This window comes from Protobothrops mucrosquamatus, unplaced genomic scaffold, assembly GCF_001527695.2.
Source record: "Protobothrops mucrosquamatus isolate PMUCROS unplaced genomic scaffold, P.Mucros_1.0 scaffold975, whole genome shotgun sequence".
Classification (NCBI taxonomy): Eukaryota; Metazoa; Chordata; class Lepidosauria; order Squamata; family Viperidae; genus Protobothrops; species Protobothrops mucrosquamatus.
Window position 1 is genome coordinate 231,778 of NW_015387218.1, and position 27,621 is coordinate 259,398.

At 39.3% G+C, this 27,621-nt stretch overlaps 1 protein-coding gene across 1 annotated transcript; it reads left to right on the forward strand.

Annotated features, from left to right (window-relative positions):
- The first annotated feature begins 11,670 nt into the window (after positions 1 to 11,670).
- LOC107290827 (potassium voltage-gated channel subfamily B member 1-like) lies at positions 11,671 to 12,270 on the forward strand. The gene has a single exon (XM_015819753.1). The coding sequence runs from the start codon at positions 11,671 to 11,673 to the stop codon at positions 12,268 to 12,270; it is 600 nt and encodes a 199-aa protein (XP_015675239.1).
- Positions 12,271 to 27,621: the final 15,351 nt, after the last annotated feature.

Here is a 27,621-nt window from a genome sequence, read left to right on the forward strand (position 1 = left end):
TTTAAATAAGAATTTAACACATATCTTTAACAGAGCAAATAATCTCAGTATTAGAACTAAATAAAAGCTTTAGGGGGGAAATTGAGGTGTCCTGGTCAAAGTTGAGCTAGATCAGTGTTTTTCAAACTTGACAACTGTAAGATGTGTAGACTTTAAGATGCTATCCATGCATCTTAAAGTTACGAAATTTGAAAAATGCTGATTAAAACAACCTGTTAAAGGAAGCTGTGCCCATGAAATCTCATAGGATACTCTTATAAAATTGTTCATTATGCTGCTATTGCTCTTTAGTTTTGTTTAAATTGTTTCTTCAGTTGGATTAACTGGTTTTATTTTCTCATAACCATATATTATTGGATGTTTTGTAGAAAGGACAGATTTACATTTCCCAAAATAAACATGAACGTATTGCTTGCGGAACTCAATATTTCATTTTTCTATAGTCACATTTCCAACTTTTTATATCTCTTTGTTATTTGATCAAATCTCAGGGTTTCGAGGAGAGCTCTTAAGGAAATGAAGGGATGTTCTGTAAAGCTCCCCTCCATAAAGAGAATTTGTAATGCCTGAAGGCTTTAGAATCAGATTCATGCCTATGCACATTTAATATATATTTATGCTTACCAGCATTCTCAGTCCAATTCATTTTATTCCTATTTTACAAATAGGCATGTTTGTTTTCCAGAAAGCATATGGTAGAATACATGGATTTTATATTCACAAATTTTCTATAAGGCAGGTCTGAGAAAAAGTTGTCAAAATCCCACCCCCACAACACATAATCCATTCCATCTTTTGCTCTAACCATTACACCACATACAGTATACTAAATATTGTTCATGGCCCTATAATTAGTAATCTTTCGGAATCTGGTGTTAAATTCAGGTCTTTAGACAAAACCTTGTACATCTTAAAGCAGGGTGTTCAGATAACTTTGAAAGGAAGAAGACCATCCTGAATAGCATAATAGATAGGACCTAAGAAGGTGAAGGCAGAAGCCCAGTGGTTATGAACCTTTTCTTCACCTTTAAATAGCTTTTGTGGCCATGGACCCCCAAGACTTAACTCAAGATTTAAATCAAAAAAATTATTCAAACCTTCACGGACCCCCTGTGATGACATCATGCCCCCCCCAGAGGTTTGCGGACCACCGGTTGAGAACCACAGGGGAAAAGCACATTTGCTTTTTAATTTTAGCTATAACATTTATAACATTTTTAAATAGAACTACCAGAACAGCCATGATGCAGTCCTATTTTTACCTGAAATTGAATCCCATTTCAGAAGGTGAATTGAATACTTTATTTGCCAAGTGTGATTAAGACACACAAGGAATTTGTCTCCGGTACAGAAGTACTCAGCATTCATTTCAGAAAGTGCCAATGCAGGACATCCTTTCCTGGCCTGGGACAAATTTTTTCAAAAACCTTGCTCCATCTTTTAAGTTTTTTCCCTCTCTTTATTTAGCAACCCTGTTACAGTATGAAGTGATTTTCTTTATCTGTTATGTGGCAAGTTTCTTTGCAGTTGGGATTTAGTCCCTGAATTGCACATCCCCGTTGAAAGCCATGCATTCATGTAAATGGGTTGACTACAGTCTGATGATAAGGCTATTTGCATAGACCAGGGGTGTCCAACCTTGGCAACTTTAAGACTTGTGGATTTCAGTTCCCAGAATTCCGATTGGCTGGGGAATTCTAGAAGTTGAAGGCCACAAAAAGTTGTTTAGGTCCTAGAAGATGACTATTACTAGGATAAAATAGCTTTTGAACACATTGCGGACATTACTTTGAGTAATCTTTTTTAAACAATGCTATCATATGTTATTCCCTGAAATCATTTAATACTTTACAATAACTGTCTCTGCAGGGGAGGAAAATGTTATACTTCAAATAAAAGCACAAGCATAAATAAATAGTGTCAATTTTACGAAGTTTGGCCTTGTCTTTTATTGCAAACTTTCTTTTGGATAGGTTTACATTTGTTCATCTTGAGAATACCTAAATATTTTTTTAACAAATTGTGGGTGTATGTGGGGGGGGATTTCTTTGTATAAGATTACACATGAGCTCTAAGTACAAGATGTGCTCTAAGCAATGGATGGAAACTAATCCAGGAGAGAAGCAACCCAGTACTAAGAAGACATTTCCTGACAGTTAGAACAGTTAATCAGTGGAACAACCTGTCTCCAGAAGTTGTGGATGCTCCAACACTGGAAGTTTTTAAGAAGAGACTGGAGAGCCATTTGTCTGAAATGGTATAGGGCAGTGGTGGCGAACCTATGGCACGAATGCCAGAGGCGGCACTCGGAGCCCTCTCTGTGGGCACACATGATGTCACCCCAGCCCCGCCTTCCCTCACAGCCCCCTCCTCATCAGCAGCCCCCCAGAGGAGAGTCACCCCTGGGTGCAGCCCGGGCAGAGCAGCACAACCAAACACATGGCAGCAGGGCAGCAGATGATGCTACGGGGCGCAGGCGGAGGGTGTGGCCACCATGGCGCTGCAGGGCCACCATGGTGATCTGCAGCGGGCCGTGGATGGCCCTGAGAGTGGGCAGGGTAAGGGTGGAGCAGGGCGGGGGTGTGTGGGTGGAGCGAGGGCAGGCTGGGGGCGGGGCGGTTTGGGCACTCGGTCTCTAAAAGGTTCACCATCACTGGTATAGGGTTTCCTGCCTGACTAGAAGACTAGAAGACCTCCAAGGTCCCTTCCAACTCTGTTCTGTTCTATTCTATTCATGAATAAATGAGTTCAGTCAGTTAATTCAAATTTTCCAACCTGGTGATCTTCAAGTGCTGTATCGAGAGCAACCAGATCCCATATCTTATCTTCCATATCTAATCTTACTTACAGTTTGTTCAATATGAAAACCTCAAGTTACAAGCCCTGGAAGTGCACTTTGATATGTATACAGTATATTCTCAAGCAAATACTCCCATCACAAAATGTTCAATCTTCCTTAAATTAATCATTATTTAAAAACATTAGATTCAGGAGAAGATTACCTAATGTGAAGTCCAATTTTCCTGATAAGCCAGTGGTTCTTAATGAAAGCTAAGGTTGGCGGTTTGACATGGAGCAGCCTCTATCAGAGATCTTTCACCATGAATGAGCCAGCAGTGCAACAAATGCTTATAGCTGTTCAGGGACTTGTGGTCTGAAGGCTTAATGTATCCAATTACCCCAAACCCCTTTGCAGCACAGCTCTTCCCACTGTGCACATGTTTCCAGGTTATTCTGGCTGACTTGTCCATAACATAGCATTAGAATCATTAAATATTTATTCAGAATTAGAATTATAGCTTACATTTATTACCTTTTGCTACTTTGCATCAGTCTTTGAAAACTACATGGACTTTATTAGCACAGCAAAAAGAAAATGAGGCAGCAAAGGTTATGAAAACTGGAGGGTAAAAATCCAGCTCTACTCAGAAACATGCGTGCATACCCTCTATGCTCAGCATCTCATAACAGTGTGCATCTACATTCAGAGGATCCATTAAATTTGCTCTTGAAGTATAACTTATAGTGTTGTTGTTGTTCGTCCATCGATTTTCGATGAAGACCTTGACATCTTGTGGATTGTGGGCCATCAACGGTGTGTCCGTAGATGGCTGATGAGACCGATGTTAGCACGGAATGTTCTGCCACATACTGAACAGAGAAATGTGGACACTNACAGCTCACCATAGAAGAGCTGTTTAGGGATGTGATGGTCTGGCATCCTTACAACGTGGCCTGCCCAGCGCATCTGGGCTTTCATCAACTGAGTGTAAACTGATGATAAGCCTGCTCTGGGGAGGACATCTGTATCTGGTATCTTATCCTGCCACCGGATCCTCAAAATTCTACGAAGGCAAGTCATGTGGAAGTAATTCAGTTGCCTAACGTGCCTCCTGTACACTGTCCAGGTCTCACTAGCATACAACAGGGTAACTTATAGTACAATGCCCATTAAGACGTTTTTGCATCCTCCAACATAGCATCTTCGCTTTCTTGATCCTTTTATGCAAAATATCAATGGTGATTTTAAAAAAAAAAGTTATAAAGGCCTTGTCAGAATCAGAAATTCAGTCAGATCGACAAAAGGAAACCAAAGCTCTGTGATGGAATATGGTGTTTTTCATGTAGAGGATCTTATGTTCAACAGCCCCAGCCCTGGGGCAGAAGTTGAGATGTTCTTCATGCAAAGCAAGTATTTTACAACTAAATCAAGAAGGTTCCCTTTAGGCAATGATGTTAGAACAATAAGTAAGGAGGTTTGACTGATTAATGGCTGCCTTGAGGAAGGAGTTTGTCACCATAGTTACAATATACAAATGCAGCAGAATTGTGGATTGCAAGAATGTGGGAATCTCTGGTCTTCCAATATTGCTGAACCACAACTCCTAGTATCTTTTACCATCACTTCTGTGGCTTGGGGTGGCTGGGTATTATAATCCGACATCCAAAGAGAAATATGTTCCTTGCTGCTGCTATCTATCATGATGCTCTTCACGCTGCTCTCCTTTATCTTTCTCTATATACACATCAAAGAAATGCCTTTAAAAAAAAGAAGTCCCCAAAAGGAACAATTCTTTAAGAAGAAGAATGATGTTACATCAGCCCTCACTGTGATACTGTACCAGTTTTCTCTTTTCAAGATGTTTTGTAAAAAAACAAAAAAACAACCTTTCATCTCCTTCATTAAAGCCCTTCCAGAACTCTGCAATCTCATTCCCATCACATAGTACAACAATATGCAGTCTGCTTTCCAAAAAGCAAAGATTTATACAGCTAATCCTCATTTAACAACCCTAATTAGGAACAGAATATCCATCACTATGCAAAGCGCCATGAGGCAAAACACCATGGGACAGCATGCTTAGTTCTGGTAGTCCTGGTTGTGGTTGACCTCACACTTCTCCTGCTTCTGCCATGCTCATCTCCATTTCAAGTCCCCCTCCCACTTCTCTACTCCCCCCATCTCTACCCTTTTGGCTGCCTTACACCACCACCGCCTGCACTCTGCTTACCCCTGCATCCTCCCTTTCACCCCAGCTGACCTTTGCCATTTTTTTCTCTCCCACTGCTGAGGCATGCATGACTGGCCCTTTAAGAGGCAGCTGCTGGCTATGCAAAACTTTCCCAATATTGGCTCCAAGTGGCAGGGAGCAGCAGAGTGCAGGGCCACCAAAGGGCAGAGATGGGAGAAAGGTGGGTGGGAAGAATTGAAGCTCACCTTGTAGTTGTAAATGTGGGTGGTCTGCCTAGCACCCAAAGTGACTGCTGGATGCTACAATGGCTGTAAATCCGAGGTCCGATTGCAAATACTTATTTGCTCAGCACCATTGTAACTTTGAATAGTCATTAAGCAAGGACTACCTGTATGGAATTTAAAGGCTACATTGTGGGAAATCCGAGAGAGAGACGATGTGCCGACCAGTTTGGAGCTCTACATATCCTTGTACCTATGGTGAGTTCTATTGTCAGGCAAATGGGCATTTAGGAGGGTAGCAGAACTGAGGAAGTCCACTGTTAAAGGAGATGGAATGAGGAGGCCATCTATTGACAAGATCAGCATTTTTCAACCTTGAGAACTTTAAGATGCGTGGACTTCAACTGGGGAATTGACTAGCTGGGTGGGGAGTTCTGGGAGTTGAAGTCCACACATCTTACAGTTCTCAAGGTTGAGAAACACTATGATAGATCAGCGTTTCTCAATCTTGGCAGCTTGAAGAATTCTGGGAGTTGAAGTCCACACATCTTCAAGCTGTCAAGGTTGAGAAATGCTGTGATAGATGATGGAAGGTTGGGGTTACTCTGTGTTGCAATTTCCTTGTCAAGGCAGCCCAAGGGCTGGGCTGGTGAGAAGGCTTCTATTCTTTGGCTTAGATGGGTTTGCAGGGGGCTTTGTCTGGGGCAAGCAGGTCAATTTGGGCCTGAAGGGATTAGGCAAAGGGTCTATGATCGTATCTAAAAGATGGGGAAAGAAAAAAAGAGTGCAGCCTCCATTTTGTTTGATTACAGTCTTTTGTAACTCACAAAAGGCTATGAAAGCTGGCATGGATGGGGGCCACAGGGACTTGGCAAGTGAATGGGCAGCAGGTGGACAATACAGAGCTGGGTCATTACACAGCACAATAAAAATAAACATTCACAACCCAACTGTTTACAAATATTGTAAATTACCAGAAGCAAAAAAGGGGGAAGTTAACGATTTAATGGTCTTTTTTTTCTTTTTTCCTTTTTCTCCTTCTCTTTTTGTATTTAATTATTGTCAAAATTATTTTCCTTTTTCTTTTTTTCAATATCCACAAACAATATTAAGTAACAATACAGTGGAGACCTTAATACTAAGTAATGAGCTTAAGATCAAAACCTTTATTATACAGCAAATACTTTGATGCAACCTGCAGTTGTTTTTAAATGTTACATTTAATTCTGTATAAAAAAGCTAAATGATTTTATGTTCATTAACACTGAAGTTTTAAATCGTAATTAATACTGATATATATTTCTTTTTTTAATCTCCAATGATCTGTTATCTAAACATAATGATGTTACTAGTACTTAATCTATATTGTACAGAATACTTTATTTAAAATATATAATGCATAATCTACATTTCACAACACTTTTTTAAAATACTATTTAAAAACCCCACAGAACTGGGTCAACAAGCCTAGTCATAAAATATGGTTTGCCAATCACAATAGTTACTAGGTTCACATTATACAATAGTAAACCAAAGCTAAACAAAACAAATTTGCTGATGGCCCAAAATTGAGTGATAGAACTAATACAGTAAAAAAAAATATCCTTTGATGGATTAGAGAAGTGAGGTGAATATACAATAAGGACAGAAGGAATGGGGTAAATTTAACCTTGAGAAAAGATTACTATGAGAAGGGTATATAGAAGCACTTTTCAAGTACATAAACATATGTCATATAGATGATCAAGGTCTGCTGTTTCTTATTCCAAACCATAGTACATGAATGATGGATTTAAATTATGGAAAGCAAGAATAGTTTGATAGTGCAATCAATTATTAGGAAAAGGGGTGGTCTTGTCTTCACAGGATGTGATCAACCATTTGCCTGGTATGTTTTAATATGCATTTTGTACTGAGCGAGGAGTTGGGCTTCATCAAGGGTTGTTTTTTAATCTGTGCCCAATTAGATTGACCCAGATTTAAGAGAAAAGCAGTGGACCCTGAACTGTGGTTTCATTATATCTCCCTATAAGGGTTGAGGACAGATCTTATTTTGTAAAAGCAAACATATGAAATCGATACGCCAGTGCTTCCTATATTATGTTGCTATCTGTATACCATTACTGTCCAATTACTATTACTATGACAATGCTTATACTATACTCAATACTATTACTACTCAATTACTGTTAGCTATTACTCTATTACATATATACATATGTATATATATATGCTCTATACTACTGCTTGTATGCATCAACAGTTCTTAAGACTGTTCTGTCTTGAGTCCGCTCTCTCTGAGATTTCTTCTTTTTCTGTTAATGGCCAGCATGTAAAGTTCCCGCACCCTTTTTATGTTGTGCCTTGTTTTGCTGTGATACTACACTTCTTTCCCTTTGTTTTGGACCATCCAATCCTTCTGAAGGAAAAATGTCTTCTTTCATTTGGTAGTTTGCGGTTTGCTCCAAAACACAAGTCTCCTCTGCTCTTCTCCCATCTGCTGCCACACCTGTTTTAAAGTTGCAGCTTTATTGGCAATTCTGCTATGTTGATGCTGGGGAAAAGGCTCAAATAGAAGGAAAAGAAGGCAGCTTGCAATTTTGCTAAGTGTCCTGTTCTTCCGCAGGCCTCCATGGCCTCTGCCAATTCTTTTCTCTGCTGCAAAAAATACTACATGTCCCCGGAGAGTCAAGCTCAACTCGAGAGAGAGTCTGAACCATCAAAGCAACTGCTCGAATTGACAGCAAGTTCTCAGGATGTCCGACAGAGGAAGTCTTCCACCACTACCCCACTGCCCTAGCCTAGCCTGTTAGGTGACAAGGTAGAAAATAAACCTGTAATTTTCTGTACTGTATTGAACGCCAGTACTTCCGCCTCGTCTTCCAGGACATTGGGAATCCAAAGATGGTTTAATCCCCTCTTAAAAAAAAAAAACATGCCGTGACCTGCCTTTGACACTTTATCCTTCTCCATATTAAACCGGGTGCAATTTTGCCGGCCTCCCTCTGTCGCAACCCCTCCAAAGGAGAGCAAAGCGTTAAACCCCTGCCCGCAATGCCGCATCCGAACTCGAGATGGCGCTCTTTTCTTCTCCTCTTCCCCCTGTTCAACTTCCACTTCTCTGTCCGCAAACTCCGGGACAGAATTGCGAGGGGGAGACGGAGGTTCACCGGACTTGTTGATCTCCGTTCAGAAACGAGAACGCGAGAAGGGGGAGGAATTGTCTTGAAGCACAGCCCGGCTTCTTCATTCTAACTGAGCCCGGAGCCCACGTTCACACGTTCGGTGGATCTGAAGCTGATAAACCCGGGAGTTCAAAGATCCACTGGAGGGCCTTATGGGGTTTTTTTTCCTCCTCCTCCTCCTCCTCCTTCTCAGCGATTTACCTTTCGGGAACGAGCGGCAGGTTTTAGACTTCGGGGCCGCCTGACGCCCCTCCCAATCTGCTCGGTGGTCCCGGGATTTGGTGCACGGAGGGGGGGTTTGCACCGCTGTCTCTCCCCCCCCCCCGTCTGCCGCCACCTTCCACTCCGCCTCCCCGGCTCGCCGGGAGGACACCCGCCGAGCCCGCCTGCCGATCTCGCCTCCTTCGGCTGAAGCAGGATGTAGCTTCTCCCGGCCGATGTCCTCCTCTCCGCCGACAGCCCGCTCCGGCGTTGCTCTGGGGTCGTGGGAAAGGAAGTAAGTGGCGAGGTGAGAGACGGGGAGGGGGAGAAGAGAAATTGGGGGCAGCGGCGGAGGATCCCGTGATCGCTCGGCGCCGTGGGGAGCCGGGGATTCGCCTTGGCGGGCCGCGGGAAATCTGGGCTGGTTTGGCTGGGAGAGGCTGGAGGGTTTTCTGCTCCTCCGACGGATCGCTGGATCTTGTGGTTGAGGCCATCTGATCTGGGAGAAAGCAACAGTGCGAGGAAGGAGAGGAGGCGAGCAGTCGTCTCGGGGTTGACGGCGTTTCCAAATATATACATATAAATATGGATACATGCAGACATGTATATTTTGTTGTTATGACGACTCTCGTGAGTTAGTCCCCGGTGGTGGTGCTGAGGAAGGGTTCTCTCCTTCAGAGATCGGTACAAAGATATGCACATCATTGTTTCCTTTAGGCTAAAAACTCAGTTTAGCTTCTTATTATCCCTACCTAATTGCTAGCCTAATTGCTCCCTCCACCATTGCCAGATTGTTTGGAAGCATTGAGCTGATAACTGGATGGCCTCACACCCCATTTACCACAAATGCATTTATGAATACACACACACATACACACACACACACACACACCCCTTTCCACCCTGGCTCTTCTTTCAACCCTTGCTGATGTCATCTTTTACAAACTTAAGCAGAATGCTTTAGCTTTTGTCTTCCACTATACAGTATTAAAAAAAAATTTAAATCCCAACTTCTCCCATTTCATACAAGGCATAACAGTCCTTTTAATAGCAAATTATTCAAAAGTCTGTCTCTCCTCTCCGCCCTGATGTTTTGTCATCTAGTGAGCTACCTGTAGGCCAACCTTTAAAATAGGTAACGTTCTTTAACTCAAATGGGTTGTGTAAGGATATTTAAAATACTGGAGGGAGGGATGATTTTCTTTAGGCACATTATGGACCTGGGTATGTGTGTGTGTGTGCATGCACATGTGTCTGGGGGTTTGTTTTAACTTCAGCCAGTTTGCTATTGCTCCCACTTTCAGAGAGTAAGAATATAATGCTGTGAAAGTACCATGGTTTTCTTTTGTCTTAGATGTTCTTCAAGTAGAACAGGGGTCCTCAACCTTGGCAACTTTAAGACTTGTGGACTTCAACTCCCAGAATTCCTCAACCAGCAAAGCTGGCTGAGGAATTCTGTGAATTGAAGTCCACAAGTCTTAAAGTTGCCAAGGTTGAGGACCCCTGATGTAGAAGGAAAACTATGTAAGTTTTAAAAGCAAGGTTGCTAATAGATGTATTACGGTATTGTAAATTGTTAATGTCAGCCTGGGCTCCTGTCTTTGAGTTTATACATACAGAAAGATGAGAAGCACACATGAAGAGGGTAAAGGGGAAATATTATTTATTTTCTTTAAATTGTTAAATATAATCTGTTCACTGTTTAAAACATAATTCATCCCTTTGGCAAAGGAGAACTTATCTGGAAAATGCAGCTAAATGCATAGGTACAATGAGCAATGCTTTGATATTTTAGAACTAGTGCATACAAAATACATATTGATATTTCAGTCTGAAAATGCACGTATTTTGGTGGATAGATGATCAGGTAGATCATTTGAAATCAGTAGATAATTGTACTCATAGCTGCAAAACATTTATGTCAGCATTATTGCAAATTCTTCTTTCTCTCTCCCAGGGAAACTATAATATAGTGTATAATGTGTTTTCTTAAGATTTTATACAGAAAAGTACATATTTGAGTAATGGAATATACATTTTGGTGAGCCTGTGTCTGATTATTTCCTTATATGTTCATATGGCATATATACTTTACAGGTAAAGAGGTTTGATTGTTGGTCTTTCTGGATGAAATACTGAGAATCATACTACCTCAGGGTAGTAAACTATCAGATCCTTTAGCTTGTTCCATAGGCCTAATTTCCTACACATCCTTTCCCCAAAACGCAAAGCTTCTGATGATAATAGAAAACATCCTATCAATATCAACCTTATCCACACATCAAGAAGAAAGCTCTTGCTTGGAACCTCTGCTTATATGTGTGTGAGAAGGAACTGTACAAGGAAAGAAAGAGGCTAACTGGCATTAAAATGACAAATATTAACATAGCTTGAATGATTGGCCAGGGTAACACATTATGCACTTATCCGTTCAAAAAAGTCCACAAAAATTTATGTTAATTTTTAATCTAAAAGGAGGATAGGTAAAAATGAAAAACATGAAATGCCTTGCATTTTGAGAAAGTTGAAATGAATTAAAATGGATGCTGGGCTTATGAGGATGATCAGCCTTTTCAGAACAACACAGCACAGATATTTGTGCTCTGGGAGAAGATATGTAAAGAATTCATCTTCAGCACTTTAGGTAGTGGATAGCTCTAAGTGTTCCCTACCACTAAAATGTATGAAATTGGACAAAGGCTGTAGGAAGGCTTTGTTAACTCAGTGGCTAAAAGCCCCTATTAGCATTTCTCCCTTCCTTCAGTTCACTTTCTTTAGGACTTTTTGTTCAGTTTCAGCACCATGACACTGAACAGCAGCCTGTGCTCTTATAGCCCATCTCCTGTCTCTGCTGCTCCTTCGAGCAAACTAACTGAGCTATTTGTATAACTCCCTGATTAATTGGACAACAGGCAGTTTGCAAACAAAGGAAGAAGCTTTCAATTTAATTTGCTGAAGTTACCAGTAATTCTGTGGATTATTTTGTTTACAGGAATGGAGGAGCCGGAAAACAGATGAAGAGAACCTGTCTGGAACTGTGAAGACCCAGGAATCACTTGTCAGCCTGTTTCAATCTTTTAAAGATAAGCAATGCCTGCAGGAATGAATAAACATGGATCTCGATCTACTACCTCTTTGCCCCCGGATCCCATGGAGATTGTCAGGAGCAAAGCTTGTTCCAGAAGGGTCAAGCTTAATGTGGGGGGCTTGGCACATGAGGTTTTATGGCGAACCTTGGACAGGTTACCACGGACAAGATTGGGTAAACTCAGAGATTGCAATACTCATGAATCCCTGATGGATATATGTGATGACTATAACTTGGAGGAGAATGAATATTTCTTTGATAGGCACCCAGGGGCATTTACTTCTATCTTGAACTTTTACCGCACAGGCAAGTTGCACATGATGGAGGAAATGTGCGCCTTGTCCTTCAGCCAAGAACTGGACTATTGGGGAATTGATGAAATTTATCTAGAATCTTGTTGCCAGGCAAGGTATCATCAGAAAAAGGAACAGATGAATGAAGAGCTCAAGAGAGAAGCAGAAACCATGCGTGACAGGGAGGGAGAGGAATTTGATAACACTTGCTGTGCAGAGAAGAGAAAAAAACTCTGGGACCTTTTGGAGAAGCCCAATTCTTCTGTAGCAGCCAAGGTAATATCCAATCTATCCATTCTTGATCTGTGATAGATAGGGCTAGAAAGATGGCAATTCACATTTTCAATTGTACCTTCCTGGTGATTGCCCCTGGCTATTTTTGATGTACAAAGAGATAAGAAAAACTCGGTGATGGTTTAGTTTTTGGAAATCCTTATGTTTTTCAACTTGGCAGGGAATTATGATCTGCAATTATTTTTAATAGAGGTTTCTTTGCAACAGTTATAAAAATGGGATTAACACTGCCTTCTTTTAGAAGGTTCATTCAGAATCCCAGTCTAACCTTGGAATTATGTGGAGATCTCTCATCTATATAGTAACCAGATTTAATCCTACTTAGCTTTTAGAGTCAGTCAATGTCATCTAAGTACTGCTTTGTCACAATGAAGTGAAGTTGTTGAAACAAAGGCAAAAAATTCCCTCTGAACATGACCAGTTATGTGAAAATATGATATAATCCCTGTTTGATTAGAACTTTGTTGTTATATTTCCTTTCATTACTCACGAGGATTAGGGATTAAAGCAATTTTCATATTCAATTTTCATTTTGGCAATCTATAAACCTTGTTTTGTTTCCAATAGATTCCATTATTATCTTTTTCTAATTCTAAATCATCCCAATCCCTTCTAATATATTTGTGCAGATTGTGATGATTTCATTGTAGAGGAAGTCAGAAACCTCTAAAAATTCTAAGCTGCCTCTTATTATGGCTGGGTGTAGTTTGAAGATGATTCTGAAAAGTGTTGTAGACAGCTAGATCCTTCTGTATCAGTCTGAAAAAAAGATGTCACTATTTTAAGGAGTTGCCTTGGAATAATTGGCTGCATCATTGGCAGCCCTTTGAGTTAGGTCAGGTCAGAAAACAGACACCCCATTGATTACAGGAATTTGACTTTATTGTTGTACACTATAATAACAGAATCTTTGAAAACCTGCCAGTTTACCTTATACCAAACAGAAACAGGACTGTTTTGAATTTCTTTCTCACGTTCTCTCCTTCCTTAGAAATAAGTTGGCATTTATTTTCTCTTAATGGTTCTCCTAATGATTCTTGTATTCCTATATCAAGGTTATCACTCAGTGACATGGTCAAGAATTCAGTGAGGACTGTGCTTGCTTTGAAAGTGATTAATAGAAGTACTTCAGAGTTTGCACAAGCATTGCATCTCTCTATTACTAATTAAAGCAGCCACACCTTTTTTGGGTTTTCATGAGCCTAAAAAAAAAAATCTTAGAGCTATAAAAGGTCAAATCATTAAAGCAACTTGACTTTTTCATACTTAACATGAAAGCCTGGAGAAAGACATGACTGTTTCAATGAATACCAAAAAAGGCCCAAAATACTTCTTCCAAACAGGTTTTCAAGGGTGCATTGTCCTATCCCTTATACAGATTGCATTGAAGCCATGAGGCACATTTCTCTCATAGGTATTCTTTGCAATTTATTTCAATTTCTGAACCTGAATTAAACATTTTTAAATTTTATCTTGAAGTCCCACATGACAGAAAGCTGGTCTAGTTGGTCTTTTGGCTGAGGAGTAAACTGTTGAAGACCTGGAGTTCCATTTAGACTGTAGCCCAGCTGCTTCAACAAAAAATGGATAGTACAGGTGGCTATGAGAAGAGGACATGACTTCAATGAGGTTGACTTTTAGCAGAGCTCTTACTTTTCCTGTAAATTATCCCAGGTTCCACCCTTGGCATCTCTATTTTAAAAGTGAATTAGGTAACAGTGATACAGGTTTTATAGGCTAAACAACTTGAAAAGCTTAAGTCAAGCATAGAAGATCTTTTAACCTTAGAAGATCAGATGGCCAACAGAGCCTTGGGTTCCACTTATATAATCTTCCAAAAGTTGTCGCCAAATTATGACGAAGGGGAAAGCAATTTAGTACATGAGCCTATTACTTGCATTTAACTAATTGCGATTACATTATATGAAATTGAATGGAATTAAGTTCAATGTTATATTTGTCCTAGCTTGGCCTACTCTTTGGACTATGATCCTATTAAATGTCAGTGGCAGTCCTTGGCTTGAAAAGGCTGGGTGGTCCTGATTGGAGAATATGAAAATTCCTGCCAACTTTAATGCAAAGCAATGGTGTATAATAGTCCTATAAATACAGCAGCATTTTATACCCCTTTCTTAGGAACTTAAACCCAATATTCATGCAAACTACATCATTTCTAAAAGGACACCAGTTATATAAATCTTCCTTCTGTTAAGAATACCCAAAAATAATAATTCAATCCTCTCTCTCTGCTGTCTGAGATAGAAATATTAATTTACACCTCCTTTATATATGTAAATATAGAACATATGTATCAAAGGATATTGCAATTATCTGTATTGGTACCTCTCAGCCTAATGCAATCTGAAAAGTCATATTTTACACTCACTTCTTCTTTCTTCCATGGAGAAGGGGGGGTATATGGTGGAAAGTTTAATGCTAAAAAAAATCACTATCCTACTTGGCAGTTAATTAAATATTTCATGCTGCTATAGAAGCTATATGTTACCACTAGCAACAGCATGTCTGCAAAGAAACTGGGTACAAATATGGAGACTAATACTGGCAACATGTAATTATTAAAATTGGCAAGTATTAAGATGGTCAAATATCAGGCTCTTGTAGAAAAGCAAGGATTTTGAAATAAACTTCAGGGTAATCCAGGAGCTTCTTGGAAGCTTATCAACTATCATTCTAAGGATGAATTTGCCTAACACATTAGGCTAAGCATTAGGCTTACTTATTTCATATATTTCGCAGTGTTTGTAACCTGTCCAATTCTGGAGGTCTCTGGTGGTACACCGCAAAATAAAGAGAATAGAAATGTGTAATTCTAAACCCCAAAATTAAATGTAGATGAATACCCCCATTCACAACTATGAGGGGCCCCCGCCTCACTGAAATAATACACCCTGACTTGCTTATAGAATATGAACAAGGAGGAGTTGCATGTAGGTCCCTAAATGGGGTTGACACAAAGAAGACCCATATCCCACAAACCTGATAGTAGGGTCTTTCAACAGGCTCTTTCTAGATGACCAGACCAGTCAACTGTTTCTGTTCTGGCTGAGCATCAGGCCACTACAATCAGGCCACTAGCTTAAGCCATAATCTAATTTATTTGACTGGATATAATACTGTATGTCATGTAAAGACTGCAGGTGTTCAGTTAACCTACCACGTTTAGTGTTTAACGTGATCTTAGCATTGGGGAGAAAATTTATATAGTGACTAAGAGCTGGAAATAGCTTGATGGCACATAATTAATCAATCAAGGAACTCTGTCTCCGTTTCAATGATAGAAGCAAAGAAACTTTTTTTCCTGGCTGGATTCCCACTGTGTGCTTAACTAGGTCAGTGAGAGACCTGGCAGGAGAGACAAAGGTAGGAAATCTGGCCAAACAATACTAAAACATATACAAAACACAACTGGCAAAAGATTTTGTTCCCCCTTAGTCCAAGGCTCGGGAGGGCAGAGAGGGCTTTATGGCTAGAGGTTTTGTATGTATATATGTGTTTATTTTTTTATTTAACATGTTGTATGAACAGAGCCAATTTGGTGGGTTAATGATTTGGTGTGTTGTGCTAATATATTGCACTACTTAAGTTTAGCACCATGTGCTAATGTGGCTATAGTCTCAATCTGTTAGGCAAGGATTGTTAATACTGAAGGTCAAAGCATTCCTGGGTGTCAAAAGGTTACCCAGGTACATCTATGAAAGGTGAAGTGGAAAACTCTTCTGCTCTGAATTTTCCCTGTTTTCCACATAACTGCCTACTCATCACTATCTCTACTCCTTTCCACCATGCTTCAAGAGAGATGTGATATAGGAATCCCACTTTCTTGTTTTTCTTTGAAGATGTTTCGCTTCTCATCCAAGAAGCTTCTTCAGCTCTGACTGGATGGTGGGGAATGGAAGGATTTATATTCATTGCTGGTCATTTGCATTCTTTTAGAGAGTCATTGAGGCCGTTTGGAGGTTTACTTGTGTCCTCAGGGTCACCTGACTAGTGCAAATGTGTGTGGAGCCTTCTTGGCTACAGGATGTTTTCTGCCCTTTGTCCCTTCACTGTTGAAGACAGGCGCAGGCTGTTGGGGATGAGCCTGTGTTGTCTGCATCTCAAACTGAAGCACAAATGGTTCCTGTACTCTGCAGTGTTTTCTGGAAATCTGTTGATTGTCCCGCACCATTCGAAGGGTGTTCATCCCAAAGTGCATAGCTAAATATTTATGGAGATTCTCAGTAATTCAGGTCATAGTTGTCCCAAAGTGGTTTTTCAGGAGGCAACTGGACTTTCTTGTTTTTCTTTGAAAGATTCAAAGAAAAGCAAGAAAGTCAAGTTGCCTCCTGAAAAAACACATTTGAGACAACCGTGATTTGAATCTCCATAGTCATTAAGAGATAGTGGTGACAAGATCCAGGCAGATTTGCCAATGTCTTGGGAAGAACAGCATGCATCCCAGAGGCAGGATTTGACCATGTTACTTAAAAGGTCTTTTGTCAGACAGGTGTTTTGTGTAGAGTGAAAGCTGGAAAACCGATGCAAGCCAAAAAATAGGTCTGAAAGTTGAACTGGTTCTCTCGGTCCCTACCAGCAGCCAATGGAGTCTCCTTGAAATACATTTCAATACATTCATGTGAAAAGCCTACAGAGTATTTTGGAACTGAGATTCTTCTACTCAATGGGACAATATTGAAAGAAACTTTTCTTTGCTTAAAGTTCTGGAAGTCATGTCAAAGATTTAGGGGTTGTGCATTAGGAAAATAAATGTTGTCATTTTTATTTTGCATTGTAGCTGGGTCCAAACTGCCTTTGCACTGCATCTGAATAATAAGATCTTCTCTGACATAGTATAAAAATGCATTAGAAGCTGCTTACATTGTATTGATTTACTGTATATGAGGATGATCGTCCTTGCCAAAAATGTCTTTTGTGATTTATACATTATATCCTGGTTTGTCTTTAGGAACAAACAATCCAGCACAAATGCATTTAGCAACTGAAGACATGCATATCAATATCATCATTCATCATCATTTTAGGCATTGTCTATCCACCTGTGGGCTATGTCATCGGACATGTATATGTCCAGAAGGGTCTCCCAAGGTGAATAGGCCATGATGGAAAACCCAAACTAACACTGATCACATCTGCACATCTGCCAACCTGCATTGGACCAGTGTGGCAGACCATGGTCTATTCCAGTGGTGGTGTACCTATGGCATGGGTGCCAGAGGCAGCACTCACTGTGGGCACACGTGCCGTTGCCCCAGCCTTGCCTGCCCCATGACCCCCTCCTCATCAGCAGCCTCCCTGGAGGAGAATTGCCCCTAAGCGTGGCCCATGCGGAGCAATCCAGCCAAGGACATGGCAGCCAGACAGAGTAGACAAGACTCTGCCCTCATGCCCCATCGTGCACAGTTGATGCTGCGGGGCGCGGGCAGAGGGCGTGGGCACCATGGCGCTGCTGGGTGATCTGCAGCGGGCCCTGGAGGCAGTGAGTGGCCCTGCGGGCAGGCGGGGTGGGTGCAGAGTGGGGGCAGGGCGGGGGGTGGAGCGGGGGCAGGACCAGACCTAAAAGGTTTGCCATCATTGGTCTATTCCTTCCGCATATCAATATAATTATTCTTTAATTTATAAATTTGCTATGCCACTTTTCATCATTTAAATCGTCCCAACCTAGGTATGTTTAGAAATGTTTGCAATAAAGAGTTTGAAGAGATGTAGCTCCAAAGCACTTCTATGGAAATATCTAAAAATGATTTCATGAGTACAAAAACAGAGTGGATCAGATCAGTGAGCATGTGTGAAAACAGCATGGACCAGCAAAATCTTTTTATATCCAAGTAAACCAAACAACACAGATACAATTGTGAAAAATCTTAGCTTCTTATATTTTTAGCAAAGTCCAATTTAGTTCTTCTTAACCATTAGAAAACGATTGTTCAGTCACAGTTGCTGTCCATGTTTGCTGTCTTTCTCTCTTGAATGGGTTAGAATCTACTATAGCAGTTCTTTCCTTGACGAGGAAAAGGAAAAGGAAATATTGAATTATTTGCCAGATGATTTAAATGGATCATTTGTTCCTTCACATATACTAAACATACTGTTATTAAAATCAGGGATTTAAAAAAAAAGCTAAAAGAGAATAGCAGGGATGCCATTAATCATTTCAAGGAAAATGAAATGCTTGATTTCAGTGGGGAGTTAAGCTTTAGTTTATTTCTTTTTCTCATTGAGACAAATGGGACTTTGCTGTGCCTAAACTTTGGCATACATTAAAATTATGTAGCACAATAATGCTACATAGCAATTATGAGAACTTTTCAAACTGATTAACCTATAATTAAAGAAAGATGGGGAATGTGTTTGGTTCACATTTTAATGTGACCTTACTTAATTTCATATTCTTTAATAAACATGCCAAACACAAATATTCAAATATTACTTTTCATACTGACTAATGATTCTCCCTGTAAAAGATAAGAAGAAATGCACTAATTAGGGAAAAAAACATACAGAAAATTGTGTACATTTCCAAAACAACATCCAAAATGCACTTCGGTAAAGAAAATCTTGCAAAAAGTACATATATTAAACAAAACTACTTACAAAACGTGTATTAGAAGAAAAAAAAGCATAAATAGTCCCAAATTATTTAATGCACTCTCTATCTATCTCTCTATCTCTTCCCTCCCCTTGGTTAGGTCGGTTAATTGAAGTGAATACAGAAGCCTCTAAATTTGAACCTAGAACTATTGCAAGGGAAGAAAGGAGTACTTAATATTTTACCCAAGCTATGTTCTAAATTTAAATACTCTTGGGGTTGCTATTAGTTCCTGCAGATAAGTAAGAGGAGTGTTTGCAAAAAAACAAACAAACCCTAGCATTAAAATTAGAAGATATTTAACATGAGGAATGAAAGAAGGATTAAAAAGGAGGAAGAGGTGGAGGGAGAATGGAAGGAAGAGGATGAGCCGAAGAGGAGGACGATGGAGAGGAGGAGGAGGAGGAGGAGGAGTTACATACCATGTATGGTTTGTCCTTATCAAAAAGTTCCTCTCCTACAAAGAGGAGGCTCTGCACAGTGGTTATGAGTGAAGCAGCTGCACTTGATTATTATAATTTAGTGACTGCAAATCTGCACACATTTCAAGCCCATCCCATCCCATTGCAGGCAACTTACTTCATAAATATCATCCATTGTGTTGAGTAGGCGGTATTGTTTTACAGAGAAAATATTTTCTTTCCTTCTCTTTCCTTGATCTTGCTCTCTCTGACTTGCACATTTTGTAAATTTTCTTTTGGTCTTTTTTATTGTCAGCAAAGCATGTTATTCTTCTGGGAAACTCAGTTACTGACTGATTTGGGGGAGAAATTCAGGATTTGTTGGGGGGGGGAGAGAAATTAGCCAAATTTAGCAGGGCATTCAGATGGAATCCACCATAATTGCTTTCCTGACCTTTTGACTCTATACATCTATGCTCTCTTCCAGTTATCCATATCTAATTGTAGCATGGTACTTTTATGCATTTCTTCTTTCTTCTAGTTTTTTTTTTTGCTATTTTAAAAACAATTTAAAATGTTATGACATATACCTTCAAAATTCCACTGCATGTCTGTCATGTATACTTGAGAACAGTCCCGCTCACTGTAATCACAGGAATCCTTTGAGAGAAGGCATGTTCCAGTGCCTTAAATTCATTTAAGAAATTAAATTTAGCTTGAATGCTTTGGAATTATTACTGCTCAGAGTCTAATCATTCATTCTGAGAAAAGGTGCTGGAATGAATAAAGACTTCCCTATTACAGACAGTATTGTGGAATACAAATCACTTGATTGCATTCCAATTCAATACCAGATCAATTTAATATGTTCCTTATATATAATTGGTTCAGTTTCAGTGTCTAGCTTAGAAATGGGCTTCTTGCCCATCTTGTTACAACTTCTAACATTCCTCACAACTGACCGCTTGGGCAGCTTGGATGTGTGATAGCACAATATACTGTATAAAAGGCTTCCTCTAGACTGGAAGGCTAGTGTACTGGACCCTGGATGGCAATAAAGCCAGCATCAGATTATCTCCAGACTGGAAGTTGCACATTGCTTAATACTGAATATTGAACCTCCAAATGTTTATGTCTCATTATCCTAGGCTTTCAAAAACTATTTTGATGAGTGACAAAATCTCAGCGAATCCCAACCACCTTACCATACGTATTGTGTGGAGCTGACTGGGCATGTTCCCAAGGATATCTGGCAAACCTGGATAGCTTTTATTCATAATTGCATCCTGCCATAATGGCCATTGTTGCACAGTTAAAGCTATGAACGTGAAAATTGCTGGGATGGAGGAAAGTCAGAACCTAGTGACTCATGTTGCAAATACCAGGGTGCACTCAAAGGAGTTCCATCTCTTTCTGAAGAACTAAATTTCATTTCTCCGTATTAATTGGTCCTCGTTGGGAAACTAAATAGATTAATCCCATCTAGATCAGTTCGGCAGAGAGGTTTGCACAATAATTGAAGTATGAGCACTGGCAGTGTCAATTTGTTTGGCAGTGGTCCTTAATCTTCAAAGCTAATTAACATGCCTTCATGTTTTTGTCTTAAGAATTGCTTAATGCTTAATGCTACCAGTGATCAGTTTCTGTAGACCAGACAAGTCAAACTCGTGACGTCATGTGACGTCGCGGAACAGTTTTGCCATTGCCGGCAATGGGGTGGGCGCGGCTTCCTCATGACATGTCCGGCCTACGGGCCGGCAGTTTGACACCCCTGCTTTAGACTGAAGATGGTGGGTTTACAAAACCTAATATATTTCTTTGAAATAATTCTCACTAGTTTTAGAAAAAGAGGAGGAATTTATTGGAATATGAATTGATCCAATGTAAGTTTTCAACTAATATAAAAATGTGAACAGAGATAATAATAATAACAACAATAACAATAACAATAAAGATCTATGTTGTAATCCAAACAATCCCAAGTTTTGTAGTTCAATGCAGAATTGAACAGCGCATATACAAAGAGAAAATGTGTTTGAAACATTAGGCTTATGAAAAGCAGCTTTAAAATTAATACGTTAAATGCACTCAAAATATCTAAAAGAAAGGTGTGCATAATGTAGGAAAATGCATGCAAAATGCATATATTGTAGTCATGCTATTTTTTAAAAAATTACAATTTGGTATAGAAATGGGAATGAACTTGCAGTTCAAACAATGATCAACCAAGCAAAATTGAACTTGTTAGGCATTCCTAATAACGGATAACATAATTGGGGATGCCTAACAAGTTCAACTTTGCGTAGTTGTTGCAGGCTTCTTCCTAATATTGTCCTTTGTGAATTTTGACCTGCATGTCTGTGTGTTTAGAAGCAATTATCATCCAGATGAAGTCTGATTAAATATTATGCATTCATAGGACACACATAATGATGACTGTTAACTAATTTTATAAGGTGAATAATAAATTGCAGATACAATGGACCATATTTATTTATATTTAGCTTTATTATTTTTATAATCAAGTAAAGCTGAATTTTGCAATTGAATGATGGTGATTTTGTCAATGTTGATGGTGTACAAGTAGTGTTCTTTGCATATTTGTGATGGGTAAACAATTTTTTTCCCAATACTCCTTCAACTGCTGGCCCTGGTTTCTCAGCCAACAATCTTAGGTCCTGTAGCCCCTTTGTAACCAGATGTTCAGGAATTACAACAACTAGTGTTGTCCTTGAAACATGTCCAATGTGATTGAACCTCTGGCATAGGTCTCATCTTCTTCAGAACACACAAGTCCCACAAACAAAACTAATAAAGGCGGAATACAAATAAATAAAATTTAGCCTACAGTAGAACTATGATCCAGTAACCCATTATTTAATCTGTGATGTCAAGCAAAATGTCTGTGTGATTTCCTGGAATTCATTCAATACAGACAGGGTAACAAAGTGACTGAACACATCAGGTGGTTATGTGAAATACTGTAATATCCAAAAGACAATAGCTGTTTTTACAAAAGCTTAGTAAATATCTACCAGTTTTATTCTTATAACAAAAGCTGCCCTGGGGCCCTGATCCAAAAGATGAGGGGGTCACACACACCCAGTTCTCAGAGCCTGAATAGATTAAAAATGTGCTCTCTATCAGAATTAACAACAAAATCTCAATCCCTGCTTTAAAGTTATTGGAGCCCTTCTCCATATATTGTATCTCTAGTACATTATAAAACACAAAGCAGGATATTTCTTTGCTATACCTGAGACAGGAGGAATAAATGCTAAATCATTTCTTTTTCATTTGCTAAAGCTTGCTTTATTTTCTAATCTCAGCGTGTCTCAATTGGGTGTATTAAGTAGAGCTGTGCAATTGTTCGGAAATTAGTTGGAAAAATGCTTTTGGGGAGAATAGGAGCATGAATGCAGCACCTGTATGCAACTATTTAAAACAGTTGCATCTTTTCCCAGAGTCACATGGCTGCCCTCTACAGTTGCCAGATGGTCCTGGGAAAAGAAACGGCTGCTTTAAAGAGTTTCAGATAGACTATTACGATCGTATAAAAATTTATTTAGAGTGTTAGGGTATAGACAGAGAAAAACCAAACAGAGCACAATCATTTTTAACTACTTCATTGGAACATGTTCTACAAATACATATACACACATCGATTCACATGGCACAATATACATGGCAAAAAGGAAGAAGAGAGAAAGAAGGAATAATTTACTTTCTCAAGGGGAAAAAACCCATGTTGATTAGTCCTGGATATTCAGTTGTGATAAATAGATGTTCCCTATAGTTTGTTTCCATTTATCAGCTTTAAATGGTGCCATGATAGTGATGGATTAGTTTGTATACTTCAGCTGTGTTGTTATTTTCTTCTTCCTTTGGCTTCTGCTTTCTAGGCAGGTAATAGAAGGAGACAGAGAATAGATTAAAGAACCAAGGATGGAAATATCATAGCAAAAATAAGTAGACATTTCTTATCACAAGTACTTTGTGTTCCTGTATGCTCTGCAATATCCTTTTGGAAGATGGATGGATGGATGGATGGATAGCTAGATAGCTAGATATTGCTTTAAGATCTTTTTAACATAAGTAAGACAATAAAAGCTTGCAACATGCTAACATGAAATAGGTTTTTTGCTTTACCACCAAAATCTGAGCAGCAGCCCTTTGGAAATAGTTTGGGATTTCTTTGCATTAGCATCCACTAAGAAATGACAAAACTTCATTTCTTGCCCAACAGCTGCACACTATATTCAAACAGAATCCTATGTAGTGATGTATTTGGGTAATTTTAGATTCAATGTGTAATGGTCTTACAGGGTGCATTTTCAGTTAAAAGGCCACAAGTGCTAATTGCTTAAGCTGTGAAATATACTACACTCATTCCTTTTCTTCCCACTTTTTCATCAGTTCACATTTTAAGTTAGAGGAAAAACAAGTTTAAAAAAATCCCTATTATAATTAAAATTGCATTCTGACTATGTACAATTTTCACGTATAACATCCTTCAATCACGAGTATAAGAATCTAATGAATTTTGTTTTTGACTGCTAGGATGCTACACATTTCCTTGAGAAGCAACATCATTTATTCTCGTAAAAATAACTTAATAATAATAATAAAGTTGGAAGAGACCTTGGAGGTCATCTAGTTCAACCCCTGCTCAGGCAGGAAACCCTATACCATTTCAGACAAATGGCTGTCCAGTCTCTTTTTAAAAACTTCCAGTGTTGGAGCATTCACCGCTTCTGGAGGCAGGTTGTTCCACTGGTTAATTGTTCTAACTGTCAGGAAGTTTCTCCTTAGTTCTAGGTTGCTTCTCTTCTTGATTAGTTTCCACTTCTTTTACAAATGCTAGCAACATCTGTGAGCATCTGTTGCCACAGTCAGTCTGAAAAAAGTATTTTTATAATGCGAAGAAACAAAGAACAAAGACTGATGCTCAGGGTCATTTTAGGGGGCAGGGCACTTGTCGGGGTCCCAAAAAGAAGCCTCTCCATCTAAATATGGGACTAAATATGATTAGTTGGATCAATAATTCTTATTCAATGCAGCAAAATTTAAAAGTTAGAATATAATTCAAAAGCTATTTTCAGTATTTTGAGCCTCTTATCCAATTGTACACATGAAGCCAGTGATTTTAAACAGAGTAAAACCTATAATAACATAGGAGGTATTGAAAAGAAAAGAGGAAGATGGCTCAAAGATGAATTATTGTGTACCTCAAAAGTCTGAATGCTACATCATATCAGCCAAGCTCTCACTGTCTGCTATTTTCCTATTATCTGCAGTTCTCCTAGAGATGCCTTTGGCCCTCCTTGGGATGTGCGTCAACCTTCTGTCCTAGCCCCATTGCGCCACTGTTTGCATGTGCTATCAATTGGATTAAATGTACTTTACTGAAATTACTATCATATTTTGAAATGGAAAATCCTAGGCAATAGCAAAGTACACAAAACAGACTCAAGAGAAAGGCTAGCAACAAGAAACTTTGCCTAAAAATAGCAGTCTGTTCATTGGAAATATGTTCTGATATGTCTTTGTAAGTTGCCTTCAATTTAATGCTTTTTTTTTAAAAAAAAATCCTATCTACTTATCATGGCACAATCTCAATAACATTGTAATTAACTTGGAGGCATGCATGAAAGATGAAATCTGGGTTTTGTTATGATCCAGGAAATGCAGTTATTGCTGTTGGAAGGAAGAAGAAAATCGAATTGACACTGGACCATATGCCAACACTTCCTCCTTTAAAAAAACAAACAAACCAAGGAAATTATCTGCCAGCAAGATAGTTTCTGTGGGGCAGAGTGATCTTTAAGTCTGGAACATAATCTTGCCTTTTTCTAAAGCAAACTGGATTAAAGGACACTGCAGGATTTATCTTTGCTTCAGTTTTGTTGTTCATCAATTTCAAGTTGCTTCTATTTATATTTTATTTATTTATGCCTTTGAGTCAATGCTGATTCCTGGTGATTGCCTGAAATCATCCTTGCAGTGTTCTTGGCAAGTTTTCAGGAGTGGTTTGCCATTGCTGCCTTCTTCCTAGAGCTGACAGGGAATGACTGGCCCAAAGTCACTCAACTGACTTTGTACCTAAACCGAGACTAGTTCTCATGGCCTCCCGCTTTCTCACCTGGTGCCTTCACCACCACACCAACCTGGCTTTGTACTATTAGAGTTGGCTAATCCTGATGCTTCAAGACATTTTCAAGTTTATTGGGTTGAATGGGACACATAGCTCAATAGAACTGTCAAAACAGTGGTCATCCAGTCTGGGATTTCTCTCATAACATTAAATTGCACTTAACAGGTCAAATAAAGGTCTACTTAAGAAAACATCCAATAAGTCAATCTAAGCAAGATAGGAATGAGGTAAAGTAAAGTGAATGCTATATCCCAATTTTAAGTCCAAGAATTGGGAGGCAAGGTTGCAAGGTAGCTGACTTCAGAGATATAAAAACTTCATTTCCATATTGGGCTGTTTCGGAGGGAATTTTTTTTCCCTAAAGATCTTAAGCCTCCAAGCCAGTTCATGCAAATTAGCTTTGCTCAGGATGCAAGTCTATTCCAGAGCCACAGCAACATATAAAAAGATTAAAAATATACTTCCAGGTTGTGTGAAAGAACTCTATAGAGGTAACAGTCTACTTCACTGCTTCTATGTGAATCTGAGAGTGAAGTCCCAGGCTATTATTAAATTTGTAGGTTTAGTGGAGGGGTAGGCAACCTTGGCTCTCTTATGACTCATGGACTTTAACTCCCAGAATTCCTGAGCCAGCATGGCTCAACATGGCTGACTCAGGAATTCTGGGAGTTGAAGTCCACAAGTCATAAAGGAGCCAAGGTTGCCTACCCCTGGTTTAGTGGTTTTCTGAGACCTCCAGCGTCATTGTCCTGTGCTGTCTCTAGGAGTTGTGGCAGGGGCAGAGTTCTCCAAAGAGTCTCAGAGCCAAGAGTCTCCAAGAGCAGTTATGTTTCTTCTTCCCTCTTTTTTGCTTACCCCGTATTTCTCTCATTCATACAAGGAAAGATAAAGAATGAGGCCTGGGAAGTTACCATATCTGAACTACACAAATAGAACTCCTAATTCTTGTTGCCATCTAGTAGTTCTCTGGACTTTTGTGCCCCAGTTCTAGTGACTGGAAAAGATCAAATACCAGAAAAAAGTGCAAAGGACAGCACAAAGAAGAAAAAGTAGGCAAATATGTATGGTCATCAGGAGGAGATCTGATCTAGAGCAACCTATGCTAGAAGCACCATTACTACAGTCCCCCCAAAAAGACTCATCTTACCACAGCCTCCTTCCATGCTGTATATTTTCCAAGAGGATTCTTATCTTAGCTGTTAGTGTAGACAACTTCAGGTAGATAGCATCACTGCTTTATAGTGCAGCAGCACAGAAAAATCATGTACCAGTTGTTTGTACTTCTTTTCTTTCTCCAAGAAGTACTACTACTATAGACCAATATGGCAAAACATCATACACACTAGTACTACAATGGCAAAACACTGCAGTAGAGAATTGGGCCAGACTAAATTGATTCTGGATGAAGGAATTCAGACGCATATATTCTATAATCCAGGAAACTGCAGAGCAAATAGTTCACAATAATATGAGAAAAGGAGCCAAGCTCCATGATTTGAAAGAACAATTGGGAGACTTGTATTGGAATTCATATCCCATAATTTATACCTCTGTGAATTATGGGAGAGCATCACTTGGGGATGCTAGTATAGCTCAAGTATATATGTATTTAAAATTACTGTTGGTATTTCATGGATATATCAATGGAGCTTTCTTGGCAGCAATACATAAATATTTTGTTACTGCTTTCTACTTGTCAATTTTTAGTTTTCTTGGCAATATTTTTCAGAACTAGTTTGCTATTGCCCTCTTTCTAGGGCTGAGAGAAGAGAGTGAGCGAGCTGACTTTAATCTACACACCTGCTATTCTAACTAAGTTCAGTTGGATTAAGTATTTAATGGTCAGACACATTTACTATTACAGTTTATTTATTGCTTCAAATTTTATGCTACTCTGTTTATGAAGATTCTGAGTGGATTACAGAATGAATTTAATAAAAACAATAATTCAATAAAGAGTATAACACCATTTAGGAACAGCATATCATCATCCCCAGATGTCTTTCTGAAGAGCCATGTTTTTCACCAGCTGCCACCATTTGATGAGATGTGACTTACTATATTTGATTATTGTATGAGTAAAGGGTAGCAATTGGCCATACAAACTGTTTCGGTAAACCTGTAACTGTTTTTGTAGAATTAAGCCTGAAATAGTGCCTTGTGCATGTGAGAATCAAGCTTTAGATCATGTCAAAATTTAAGGA

Excerpts from the sequence above, each read along its gene's own strand:
- LOC107290827 (XM_015819753.1), top strand. The coding sequence starts at position 11,671 with ATGCCTGCAGGAATGAATAAACATGGATCTCGATCTACTACCTCTTTG.